The sequence below is a fragment of the Polyodon spathula genome, chromosome 8 (genome assembly GCF_017654505.1).
Source record: "Polyodon spathula isolate WHYD16114869_AA chromosome 8, ASM1765450v1, whole genome shotgun sequence".
NCBI lineage: Eukaryota > Metazoa > Chordata > Actinopteri > Acipenseriformes > Polyodontidae > Polyodon > Polyodon spathula.
The window spans coordinates 19,857,166-19,871,323 of record NC_054541.1 but is presented as its reverse complement, the minus strand read 5'-3'; the positions used below and the strand labels follow the sequence as shown (position 1 = coordinate 19,871,323).

The 14,158-nt window shown below is 38.8% G+C and overlaps 1 protein-coding gene across 2 annotated transcripts in view; it reads right to left on the bottom strand.

Annotated features, from left to right (window-relative positions):
* LOC121319559 (coiled-coil domain-containing protein 91-like) overlaps nt 1-14,158 on the bottom strand; it is a 171,910-nt gene that overhangs the window by 36,499 nt on the left and 121,253 nt on the right. For both annotated transcript variants that reach the window (XM_041257129.1, XM_041257130.1), the window contains exons 9-11: nt 12,557-12,649; nt 8,582-8,650; nt 6,431-6,595 (exon numbers count right to left, since the gene is read on the bottom strand). In XM_041257129.1, coding sequence (XP_041113063.1) covers nt 6,431-6,595; nt 8,582-8,650; nt 12,557-12,649 — 327 coding nt within the window. The remainder of the gene's footprint in view (nt 1-6,430; nt 6,596-8,581; nt 8,651-12,556; nt 12,650-14,158) is intronic.

Below are 14,158 nucleotides of genomic sequence, written 5' to 3'. Positions count from 1 at the left end.
TCATCTTTGTTTTCCAGAATTTCTGAATTAATAATCGAGATAATCAGCTCTAGATGTGTTTGATTAATTTAAAACATCAGGATTTGCATGCTGGATAGATGTTTTAGAGTTAATTTGGTTAAAAACGTTTTGGTTTTTTTAAAGAACAAATTCATAAAAACGAAAATGGGCAGACCAGACCATAGCAGCATGATTCTGGGAATAGGCACAATCAACATTGCCAGACGAAAGGATGCTGAGGACGGAACTGCATTGTTTTCAATTAATTTTTAAGAAATGGTCTGTGGATTTTGTCATAGTTGGTGAGCAGATCAAAAATGCGCTGCTCTGGTATTTTGCATGTGTTTCTGAACAGCAGCTACAATACCAGTGCTTTTACATTAGTAGGGTTATTCAAAATACCACTGACCTCTTAGTAATAATGTATGTTTGCACACTTTAACTATATTGATGATTGTATTTAGAGAAACAACTGGGATTATTTTGTGCTAAGTGTAGGTGGTTAAAGGGTTTATAGTGAAATATTTTCACTATTTAAACGTATTAGTGACCCTTTTTTATCTGCAGATAACAAAAATTACTTATTTAGTAACATACATTATTATGCTAAACTCTTAGCCTTTCAAGAACATTTCTTTCTGTAATATTATGCAAATTAGGTTGAGTTTATTGTTTTTGAACTGGAGCATATATGTGCGAGTATGCAATGGTTTTAAAACTCTGATTTTGCCTCAGTTGCATTACTTGGACTGTTTTCCTTTGTAGCTGCTATGTTTCAAGGCCTAGAAGCAAGATCATTACAACAAATGTCAAATTAAATGCAACCGAATGTCCTTTAATATGGCTAAGGTATCTGAAATAAAAACTATCAGGAAGTTTCACTGCTGAGAAAAAGTGAAAAACACTCAGGCTGCCACAGTAAAATTGAAATTAAATGGTTAAATGCATTATTTTGTTTTGTGGTATTCATTACTGTACATCCAACCCAACTGAGCATAGGGCCTCTGTATGGTCAATAACAAAACCTGCTTATAAATAGGCCAAGGAATCGTGAATTCACTGAAATGGAGACAAAACACAAGGCAGAAACCGTGGACCTTTAATGGTGAACACCAGTGGGGCAAGTATGAGCACATTATTGTGCATCTCAATTTTGCATTTTTAATTAAAAATGTTATTTTCTTTTTACTTGTAGATTGCTAACCTCCTGTAAAGTTTATCTGACTAAATCAAACTGTCTCAAACTGTCAGAACTAATGACTTGAATTGACTCGTGCCAGATAGGTGACTCGTCTCGACTTGAGTGAAGTCTGTGATTCGACTCGACTCGAGCTTGGCATGTCATCCAATAGCTGGTTACACATCATACTAAAATCACACTGCTTTTTAATTACCGCTTGAACATCTCAACTGGACCACTGGTGTACGTCTGTTAACTGTTAGCAACACATAACAGCATACTTAGAAGTACCAAACTATTACTTAATAAACTTGGTACTACTAACATAACTGTCTACACTGGTACTAGTGTTGTGGTATCAAGTGCCGCAGTAACTTGTTTTAAGGAGGATGGATTTCTTTCTCTGGTCCTCTCTGACAATGAAAGATTTACTATTGCTCCCTAACAGGCTGTACCTTGCATCTGGCGGATTCAGTGTAGACTTCTGGCAAGGGTGAACTATTATCCCAGGCTGTGTACCAAACCCACTAGCTTTGTATCTAAACGTGCCTAGATAAACCCATAGGTTATATGGATGATGAATCTCTGACACTCAATGGTGGAACAGAAAATATTGCTTCACCTATTGATATTAATTTAAACCAGAAAATGTACTGTATGTACTGTGAAGGATATAATGAAACACGTTGGAAAAATGAGTGACACAGAATGCTTTCTCTCAGTTTTCACTACATGAATAGTATGTTAAATAACTTAAGGTAACACATTTTGAAGATCAAATTCTTCTTTCCTACAGTCATATGTTCCCATTACAAGCCAGATATCACGAACAGGTAGGTCACCAAAAGATAAGATTTACATATCATCTGATCTACCATGATCTACATTTACAGTAACATCCTTTAACAAGATTCTATGTCAAACATCCTGATTTAATGAGAAATTAGGGCTGACAAGTCTGAAAACATCATTGTTAATGAGATTCCTAAGAAACCTGCTGAACTAAAAATGACAGTTCTCTAGATTAATTCAATCCTGGTGATATTGTCAACCTACAACATTGTATGTCAAAACATATCAAACCCCTTAGTATACCATTATTTTATATTTAATAGTTTATGATTAAAATGTGTTAAATGCTACAGCTTTTGTTAACCAAATTCCTATCGAAAGGAAGCTTGGTACAAAAAACAAACATGTCAAATATAGACCTACTGAAATATATTCATACATTAACATCTTGTTCTCATGGGCACTACTATGAGAATCCAAAAGCCTAAAATGCCTCCATTGCGTTGACCTTGAATATCTCATAGTTGGGCATATTGAAATATTAGCTGAAATACATTAAAATGCACACCCATCCAAGTCTTATGTCAATCATGTCGAATAAAGTAGTACTGCAAAAAGCTGTTGTTAAATATTATTCATCTACTTTAGAGATGAGAGCTCTCCAGAGCAAGTTTAAGTGCTAACACCCAAAGATAATATGTGTTTGTCAGTTTCAACAGTTCCTATTCAATGTGTATGTATAATTGTTGAAGAGACAAGAGCAATTTAGAAGGTACTGATTCTGAATCTTACAATATAACTCAATATAACTTACAAAATACAAATCTTTCTATAGGAAATGCAAGGCCAAAGGGCACCATAATTAATAAATTATAGGTTTTTGGTTCCACGTATGTCACAGTAGGGTTGATGGGGAAAAAAAACCCCCCAAAAAACACTTGTATGCTTAGGAATGCATTTGAGGTCTACAGATAACCCGAGTATGTTTTATGTTCCAACCTTCCCTATTGAGAGAAATCAACTACCTAATACATATCTGAAATTAAAAAACAAAAAAACAAAAAACATAAATAACTCCAAATGAAGATCATGAAACACACATATGGTATACTGCACAAGCAGAGGTTTACAACATTTTGCAGATTGATTCATACTTCGTTTCATGGTCATCTCTTGATCTAATTGACCTGGAGATCTGTGGTTTAAGATTTGCAGCCTCATTAACCATTCATTGTTTTAGATTTTTTTTTTTTTTTTTTGCAACATGTCAGCCAAATCCATCAAAATGATTGACATAGAACCTATTACATAAGATGTTTTGAAATGGAGGTAACCTATTCCTGAAAACCAGAACTCATGAATAATTAGGACACCTAGAACTTGATTTTGATAGCATCAAGACGACCTTACACCATTTTGTCACAACTGGATGATCACTTCTCTAGATATATCTAAAAAGGTAAGTGTGACATAATTATGTACTGGTACTAGCATCTCTACTATAACTGTGTCAAGGTGAAGTCATGTCATTTTATCAGATAGTAGTAATTCAAACTACACTTCTGGTGTCTGCAGCAACATCAGCTTGAACTCAGATGAGTTGAGCCAGGTCAGCACTTGGATGTGAGCCCTCCAATTGAAGTCAAGTGCTGCTTGTACTCAGCAATCCTCCAGCACCATGGACTGAAAAATAGTATTTCTGGCAAATAATCTTCCATTAAAACAGCAGTACCCTAGAATACTTAATTGGCTGCACAAACATAATAGTAAGATTTACATTATTCACATATCTATCTATCTATCTATCTATCTATCTATCTATCTATCTATCTATCTATCTATCTATCTATCTATCTATCTATATAGTGCTGTACGAGAAGATATTTAATCAAGGGTTATCTGACATCATGAACTGCGAGAGTGAAGCTCCAGTGGTTTATGAAATGGCACAGAACCCGATATTAATTATTACTGTAGCATCGCTCAAGAACCATCGCTCTTGCGTTTTATATTACATGGATTTTAAAGAGATGATAAAACACGTTGTTCAAGATATTCATCAGCACCACTCGAAATAGAATGTTCCTTTCTGGGTTCATACTCCCTGCCATCTCTTTTCATAAATCATAAATTACAACAACAAGTGTTTAATTCAGACTTATACTGTAGCAATCTTTAAAAAGACGCAACCTACCTGCTAAAGAAAAGTCTAGGCAGTTAGCTCAAGGAAATGTATCTCTTTATTAGGCAGAAATCCCCAGCCTATACAGTCTGATCAGAACCTCTGGGGGCGGCCATGCTCCATGAAAGCAATGTTGCTAATAACAGGAAACAGCAACCAGGAGAGAGAGTCGGCTTCCACAACAGCAGGCTCCTACACAAAGTGCCAGGTTAACTGTGCAATATGAATTTGTGATGTCACAAAAGTGCAATATGACTTGTTTTGAACATGGGCCACAGTGTAAATATAGCTACTATCCATGTAACACACACACAACGAATACAGCAGTTCAGAATAATTTTCCTTTAAGGTCTCACTGAACCGACACATTTCAATTTAAAGACTGTTAACCTTTTAAATCACACAATTAGGTTGTACTGTGTGTATAATCTCCACAGTGCTTTCAATTAAAAACAAACTTTCACCTTTTAGTCTGTAGACAGATGAGTTTCGATTGGCTGATGCAGATCCACATTACAAACACATAAGCACAACAATAGTGTGTAACACCTTCATTTGGGTTTAACAAAACCCCCAAAAAACAGAACCAACATTTAATTTGAACATGGTGACGCTCTAAATGATGTCACTAGGTTCTGCAGAGTGCTTTCAATTCAAAGGGAATTGTTGACTTTTAACTGGGCAATTATCATCAAGTGTATCTTGCCTCATCTCACTTTAAAACTTTTAAAACCTCAACATCAATAGATCGAAGAATTGTAACAAGAGGAACTTTTTAAAAAGCGTACCTGAAAACATTACACACTATTGTTATGCTTATGTGTTATATTGCCTATTGCTTACTATACCAAAACCTATGTCATTAACGTAGATTAAGCTGCATCCCCACTGGACGAGAGTGAGCAAAGTCACCGAATGTCAATTCACGCTAGACGCGACTTGGAAACGATCCAAAAGACTGGAAATAAATACATGACCCCGCCCGTGCATTCCTATTAGATACACTAGAGATGGGCTCTCCCATTACAAAACAGGTCTTGTTTTGATAAAAGGCTACCACTCTGACCTCTGGCAACTCTGTTGTAAAATAAAGGTTGGACTTATAGATCAGAGTTATTGACCATCCCATTATATCCAACAGTTTTATTGTTATCATTATTATTAGTAGTAGGTGTAGAGATGTAATCCTAGTATTTTTTTTTCTTTGTGGTAGCAGTAGTAGTTTGATTTGAAGCCCGGTACATCTGCAGCTGTGTAGTTGACATCTGCATCTGCAGTGAGTAGTTTTTCGAGATTTGTAAATACAGTATAATCATAAATCTCGAAAAACTACTCGCTTTTAAATCTTTTGTAGTCATTTTTGTATTACTTTAGTATAAATACATGTTAACTTGGATTCATATGTTGTTTTTTTCTGACTTTATGTGAACGAAAAGACACACATTTGCCCGTTTCCCATTGGAAATAGTGATATTTTGAAATATCACTGTCCTGGTCACAAAAGCAAAGTTTGTGGGGAATAATAGCCATTTTCTATACTTTTGAGGCATAAGCAATTAAGAAATAACACTTACTACCCAGGAAAAAAAAAAAAAAAAAAAAACTTTGTTACACGGTGTAATCAACTAGAATCATGACACCACACAAATATTACTCATGACACAGAGTGATATTCAGACCTTGTTTCAATAGTAATACTCAATCCTTGCCAAACCAAATGCTCCCAAGTGGAAAATGTACATTGAGTTGACAATATATAGACTAGCCTGTACCAGTCACAACACTTTCATGAAGGCCATCAGCAGCTTCTAATGTCATTTTAACCATACTTTATTGCCATTTCCATTCCTACTATATGGAGTTTGCAATCATCCTGAGTGACTTTGGGTTCTGTTGTTCCAATTATGAATATTATCGTTTTTCTCTAAATATGTCTTCACTGGCTTTGAACTTACTTTGAGATTGAGGTAGAGTGCTGGCACTGAACAACTTTTTGCATTCTGTTCAACTCTACCAGTTCCACCTACTCTGTCTATGTTCATGTAAAGTAGGTGGGGCTTGCAGGTTTGAAAGGGTTGTTTGTCATATGATTTGAATGGAATGAGGAAGGCTATTCAGTGCTTCTCTATAAAGTTCAAAGCAGCTAGAACACTTAGATTGCAAACATGACCGAATAGTAAGAGAAATGTAAAAAAGAAAAACTGACATCTGAAACTTCTTACTCTTAAAAGAAGATTTTAAAGCTGACACGTTTGAGTGCCAGTGTTCCTCCTCACCTTGCTTATTTTTCTTTCCTCCTGTAGGGCTTCATGTAGTGCCTGAGCCACCATGACCCGCTCTGCCTCCCAGGAGGCCTTATCCTCAGTGTGAGCCTCTTCCATCCTCCGTCTCTCCTGCTTCACTGCCTCCAAAAGAGATTCCTGTATATGCGCTGTCTCTGCCTTCACAATACAGCACAACAAAACATTATTATTGTAATACATTGGGACCTTTTGTTTCTATTACCCGCAGGTTAAGTGGTGTTCTTATCATCAAATTGCAGTTTTCTGAAGTCATCTTTTCAACACATATTCTGTTATACAGGATTGCTGTAGAACGTGGTATCAGAATTAACAATGGCATCTAGTTTTGAAGTTGAGGAGCAAAATAGTACAAATGCACACATAAACTACCTGGGCACTTTATTGGGATCGGTTTTCTCTATTGGATTTGGCATCGCCCTGGTGTGTGGAATGTTAGTATACCCTAGGTACCTCAACTACGCACAGTTGTGGATCAAGCCCACCTAACAATACTGCTCCTTTAACCTGATGGCTACATTTAAGACCCATCCATTGTGCCAGAGTTGAGTGTGAATTGTTTGAGAAGCCTGACTGAGACTTCAGGCATCTTCCATGGCCCGATTCTCAATCCAACTGAGCATGTTTGGGATGAACTTGAAGGATGCATTCACATGACACTCCTCTACCTACCTCTTTGCACCAATTGCATGAAATATTAACAACTGAATTGAGACACCTTCTACTAGACTGGTAGCCCAAACTAATATTAGATACAGCTCTTGATAAAGTTGTCAGCCTGTGTCTACCAAAGAACAAAACTAGAGTTCCATCAGAGCTATGAAGTTCAGTTAGACCCACGTGACACTTGGATAGCAAATGTAAGTCTCAGTGAAGTACCACAATGTATTTGTTACCATGTATTACAGTAATCTGCCACGAATCCGACTGCGGTGGGACCAGAGTAAGGGTGTATATGGAAAAAGGCGGATTAATGAATCCTGTTTTAAATAACAATAAACACAGCTGTAACAATTACTTTATTCACACAATTATTGTTTTCAGACCCAGCTTTTATTAAGGAGCTCCCCTAAATCTCTTGTTTAGCAAGATACAGGGTATTAATGCTTGTGACAGGGTAGCCATCTGGCGTGTGGGTGTGTGCATTTGCTGCTGAGTGACAGGCAGGAGATCGAGATGGAGGTTGAAGTTGATATGCCCTGCTGGTAAACAGGATTTATTTACAGAGCAACACGCTGAACAGCTCACGTGACACTACCAGCAATGGCAGCGAACGGAACACATACAACACAGTATACAAAAACTTTGGTAGGATCTACAAGCTCCGAACTAATCTTCTAAAATTGAGTTTGTGCAAGATTACATTACCAAAGAGGTATTTAAGAGTCTAGCAACACTGTAAAACAATGTAAATGAGAAGTTATAATGTTCTTGTGAATAAAAAAAAAGCATCCTAAGTTGTATACAATTCTGTCTATCAATACCGCTAATGCGTGTACAGACCTGGCAACAATATAGTGCTTTTTAACCCCGGATTTGTGACATTTCATGTCTTGAGTGTCCAAAGCAACCACAATCAAATATGGCTGCCAAAGGTAATTTTGTATTGACAGCGGGAATCACAAACTACTGACGTGTATCAGATTTAAAGCCAGTGTCTGAAGTTTTTAATCTCTAGCTATTACATTATACTATGTTTCAAAACTATAAATAAGAATACCAGATAAATACATAGATATTTCAACTGGTACGAAGTAAAAGCATATGTCAAATAGTAATAAAGCATAGTGAAACCACAGTAAATGCATATTATAACCATGGGAAATGCATAGGATAACCATGGGAAATGCATAGGATAACCATGGGAAAATCAAGTAAAAACTGGAAAATTACTATGACAACTAAACACAGTAAATTTATATAATGGAAAGTTTAGTAAATATAACCTGTTAAAAAATAAATTGCAATTACCTAATGTACATCCACAGTAATCACTTGTAAAAATGTAAGTTTGACGTACTTGATTAGCTCAATGACAGGTGCTAAAAATGAAGTTAAATCACAAATGGTAAGCTTAAAGATAGATACGTCTGTGACACCTCTTCTGAACACTTTCATTGCAGTTACCTTAACAGCAGCTTCTGTTGCTTCCTGGGCCTTCTGTCTTTCTTCTTGTAAACATTTTTCTAGGGCTTCCTGTAAGAAAAAAAAGGAAAATATAGTGAATTCCCTTCAGCTACCCAGCACCACTATCCTGTTCAATTTGACAGTACAATATTATTCTTGGGTGACTGTTTACTATGACTGCCCATAAAACACTGTTTTGTGAACTTTAATAGAAATCAGACCTTGTCAGCTTACTATTATGTGTACATCCCTCCTACCTCACTCTGCACTGTTTTCAGATCAATCAGCTTACATGGGTCAGGGCACAGTGAGAAAATAGATGGAGATAGACTTAGTACAGAAGGAAGGAGACACTCGCAATGTCCTGTTCTAAGGGGCATAAAACAATTGAAATTGAAATGAAATTGCTGTGTACTAAACAGGTATGATTCTGTTAATACCTGCAGCAGCAAGAGGTTATACATGTATGAGACCTGCATCCTTGGCTGTGTTTTATTTCACTGATTATCTTTTATATGAAACTATTAAGCTGATATTTCCAATATGAGATGACTAGCTAACAACCGGAAAAAAATACTATCTGCAATTGTGTCAAACCAAAAGGGACACCACTACAGTGCAGAAAAAAGATAGTTAATCAAAAGCAATGCAATCTGTAAGATGGAGGTACCAGACCATTCTGAAGGTCACTGTAGTTGATGCCTATAATAGAAGAGTTACATTAACCACACATTAGTGTGGAGTGGCTGGGGGAATTTAAAAGAGGTCTAAACAGGCGGTTATTATTTGTACTCTGCCGTCCGACAGAGTGGATAGCATGGACCTGGAGTCCAAGCACACTCCTAGATAGGAGGTTGTCTGAGAAACCGTGAGCTGGCCTTCACATGATTCACCGCATGGCCCAACTGCTGAAAGTTCCGTGTGGGCACAAATGAGCCAGTCATCCAGATAATTGAGCACTCTGATTCCTTTGTGTCTCAGTGGGACCAGAATAGTTTTCATGCACTTCGAGAAGGCACAAGGAGATAGAGAGAGGCCAAATGGCAAGACAGGTACTTCCTGTGCATTGATTTTATGTGGATGTGGAAATGGGCGTCTTTGAGGTCCACCGTGGTGAAGCAGTCGCTTGACCTGATCGACTTAAATAGCTGTTGCATCGTCAACATTTTGAACCTCCTTCGGCTCAGATACAGGTTGACTTGTCTGAGGTTGAGGGTCGGTCTGAGACCACTGTCCCACTTGGGCACTAGGAAGTACCTGGAGTAGAACTCTTCCTCCAACTGGTGGGGTCTATCATGCGAATAGCCACTTTTTGCAGAAGAGCTGCTACCACCAGCAGCAGGTGCAGCCGGATGTGCTGGTCTTTGAGGCTGCTGGGGTCTTAGGCGCTGGAAGTGGTCACCTAGGATGCAGGAAAGCAGCTCCTTCATGAATTCCTGTGTGCGGTGAGAGCGATGCAACATCTTGTCCACTGCGGTACCAAACGTATTTCCATGTATAATGTGGGCATCCAACAGCGCCTGGGAAAGCCAAAACTGCCTATGTGCAGCTATAAATAGAACTGGTAGGCGACCAGAACAATATTATAGTTGCCCAGCCATGCGGCGAATGCACTGGCTGAATAGGCATGCTTGAGGATCACCACAGAGACCCGGCACTGCTTGTTGAGGCAGATATCGTCCTTGGACAGGAGCGCCAAACTAGGTGTCTGTACCAACACAGCAATAGAATCCTCCACCTGGCCCAGTTTTTCAACATCATATACCTTATATAGGGTGTCCATCGACTGGGAAGCAGCAGGAGCTATAGCCGAGTGATCCAAGGAAGAAAAAAAAAAAAAAAAAAAAAAAAATCCAGGTGCACAGGGGAGAGGTGGTAAGCTGATTGTCAATGATGGACTGCCTTGTCTCACCTTGTGTAGAACAGGGCACTTGCAAGACTGCAATGGCCCTCTGGATCAGCGGTAGAAGCTCTGCTGACAAGGAGAGCTTAACCGCAGGAGATGTGCTGTCTAACTCCAGCTTCTGTTCGCCCCCCTTATCAATCTGCACTCGTAGCCCCATGGGACCCCAGGGGGACAGGTGGGGCAGATGGCGCCAAACGTTCATGCAGTGATTCTGCGAGCACTCTTCCTTTGTGGGAAACAGCTGCCCAGAGCTTTTCCATCTGCTCCAAGACCACCGATTGCTTGGAATGGCAACTGTTCTTTTATCTCGGGGGAGATGAGGAAGTCCGTGAAGACGACTTCCTGCATGGGCTATTTTTCCGGGCATGTTGTCTGGTCTTTCTCAGAACAGAGCCAGTGCTTTGAGGATGCAGCCCCCTCTATACCAGAGGGTGATGGGGAAGAACACTGTGCACGAATCAGGGCCGCAGAGCACTTTGCAGAGCTGCGGGAGAGATGATTCTCAAGTGTATGCTTGGAGAAAGATGCACAAAACTCACAGAAACTGCGGTTCGCCAGAGCCTCCTTGGCCTGCTCTGGCCCCAGGCAGGAAGACCATCTTCCGTGCTTGTCCTCAACAGGCAGACTGGCCTTAAATGTCTCACAATGATAAAACCCAGGCATTATGCAAGAAGCAAGCAATGCAGTGTACAGTACACAGATGTACAGGTGCTGCCTCAACTGGGTTTGGTACTGGACCAGGGCCATAAACACTGATCTTTACCGGGTCGGAACCGGGGAATTACTGGGTTGGTTCGGTGACTGTAGAACTGGGTCGGTACGGTACCGGGTCAAAACCAAGATGGTACTGGGTCGGTTTGGTGACTGTAGCACCGGGTTGGTACAAGAATGGAAACGGAGCGGCTCGGTGACCTCAGTACCGGTATGGTACGGGTCCACCGGTTTGCAGTTAGCGCAGGTAGCAATGTACAGGGATGCCCGTCTGTACAAACCACCGAGCTCAGCAGTGGTGCTCGTATTTCTGTAAAAACAAAAAACAAACAAAAAAAAACCCGAAAATACAACAGAAAAATATTATTTCTCAACAGAAAACAGTAATACAACAATTACAGTTCCCAAAATATATGTCTTGTAATTAAAAACAAGAATTTTATTTAACTTCATCCAAAGTTATGCTGCCTGGGGGGAGAGCGCAAAGTCAGCCGACTTATGCTGCTTGATTCCTGGGAAGGAGCGACTCAAGCCGCTGGCTTCACATGAGGCATAAGGCCGCTGCAGAACATAACAAACAACAGGCTGTAGTGCATAATATATGTGTAAATTGAAAAAAAACTATTACAGCGTTAATGTAATATTGCATAAATTAAGTGTAAAACACAATAATTTGCAAAAAATTACCCACTCAAAAGCAACAACTACTTATCTAATAGGAGATAAATACCCATTCGGTAATGACTACATTTCATACTTGAAAGGGAATAAAATGTATGCAGGTATATCTATTATATTACTAGCATAAGTGTTTGAAGGTTTCTGCGAAAGGTATACTGTCTTTGGCTTTCTTTTAATAATAACGTTTTCTCAATGCATGTATATTCTAATGCAACAGATTGCGGATTATTACCTGTTCGATATTCAATGTAGAAATTGCACCACTAAAACACACACTCACTCACCTTTGCGGTACACTTTAAAATATGTCATTAGCAAAAAAAGAGGCAACATTCAGAAATGTTTATTAGAGTTACTGGGCAGAACCACTTTTCTGGTGAAATGAGAAAGTAAATAGGAGTAAAGCAGTAAAAATTGGGGTATAGTGGATGGGGTGGCGTAGAAGAAAGATAATAGAGAGAAAGGGCAGTGCAGTTTGGTTGTTTTTGAAGAATGACTGCACTGTACTGCATTAAATTTTTAATTACCATTTGATTCATCAGTACTAGGGAATATTTGATTAACATATGCACTATGTAACATCTGTGTTAGCAGAAAGCGTTCTGTTAGTCAGGATAACCCTGACTTTTTCTGACTGCACAAAGCCAACTAAAACATTCTCTTATAGAAAGCGGTACCTTCTGATGTTGTGCTTGTTGACTCAAAGCTTCTTTTAGTTTTTCTTCTAAAGCCTCTCTCTCGGTGTCCAGCAACTCTAGAAGCCTTTGGTGCTAAGAAAGAAAAGAAAGAACAACCTTGAAACAAATTTATTTGAAATGGAGAGGATCATTCCCACAAGCATTTGCACTGTCAGGTGTTAAAAAAAAAAAAAAAAAAAAAAAAGTCAGTACACAGTAGCAATGGTTCCGATACTGATAGAATTAGCTTAATTCACTTAGCTGTTGATAGTTGACAAATAACCCACAATTAACACGGTCCCTTAATGTGAGGAATTCAAGCTCCGTGAAGGATTCCACTTCCCTCCTCAGCTATACTTACAAAAGCTGTACAAAGCGACCACCGTGATTTTACATTTAACACCTGGACAGTAGTATCGGCAGTCCGCAATTTACCAGATTTTGCCCCCTAAACGGTGCGCGATAGGTGTATTAGCGGCATGTGTGTAACTTGTGCCACACATGAACACGAAATGTCATAGGAATAGTGAACATCGGTCTCCTCTGATGTTAATAACCCACTTTACAATCTTTATGTACTACCCTTATGATTTCATTAACAAGTAAGTGTCAGTGCAACACGTTGTAGGTGGGGATAAAACTTTTTTTTTTTTTTTTTTTTAACCAGATATATGTTACATATTTCTAACAGATCATTATATATATATATATATATATATATATATATATATATATATATATATATATATATATATATATATATATACAGTGCCTATAGAAAGTCTACACCCCTTTCAAAATGTTCATCTTTTGTTGCCTTATAGCCTAGAATTAAAATGCATTAAAATATATTTTTTTCATTTGTCTACACATCCTACCTGACAACTTCCAAGTGAAAAAAATATTCTTGAAATTTGTAGAAAATTAAATACTGAAATGGCTTGGTTGGATAAGTGTCCACCCCCCTGGTAATCCTAAATTAGCTTAGGTGTAACCAATCACCTTCAAAATCACACACCAAGTTAAATGGCCTCCACCTGTGTTAAACTGTAGTGATTCACATGATTTCAGGACAAATTCATCAGTTCCTATAGGTTCCTTCTGCTGGGTAGTGCACTTCAAAGCAATGACTTAACCATGAGCACAAAGGAGCCTTGAATATCCCTTGGAGCACGGTCAAGATGATTATTAAGAAGCGGAAGGTGTATGGCACCACCAAGACCCTGTCTAGATCAGGCCGTCCCTCCAAACTGGATGACCCAGCAAGGAGGAGACTGATCAGAAAGGCTACCAAGAGGCCAATGGCAACTTTACAAGAGCTACAGGCTTTTACGGCCAAGACTGGTCAAAGTGTGCATGTGACAACAATATCCCAAGCACTCCACAAATTTGGCCTGTATGGTAGGGTGGCAAGAAGGAAGCCATTACTCAAGAAAGCCCACCTTGAATCCTGTTTGAAGTTTGAAGGCCTAAATGCAAAGCGTTATGTTTGGTGCAAACCCAACACAACACAACACAGAGCATCACCCAAAGAACACCATCCCTACTGTGAAGTATGGTGATGGCAGCATCATGTTATGGGGATGTTTCTCATCGGCAGGG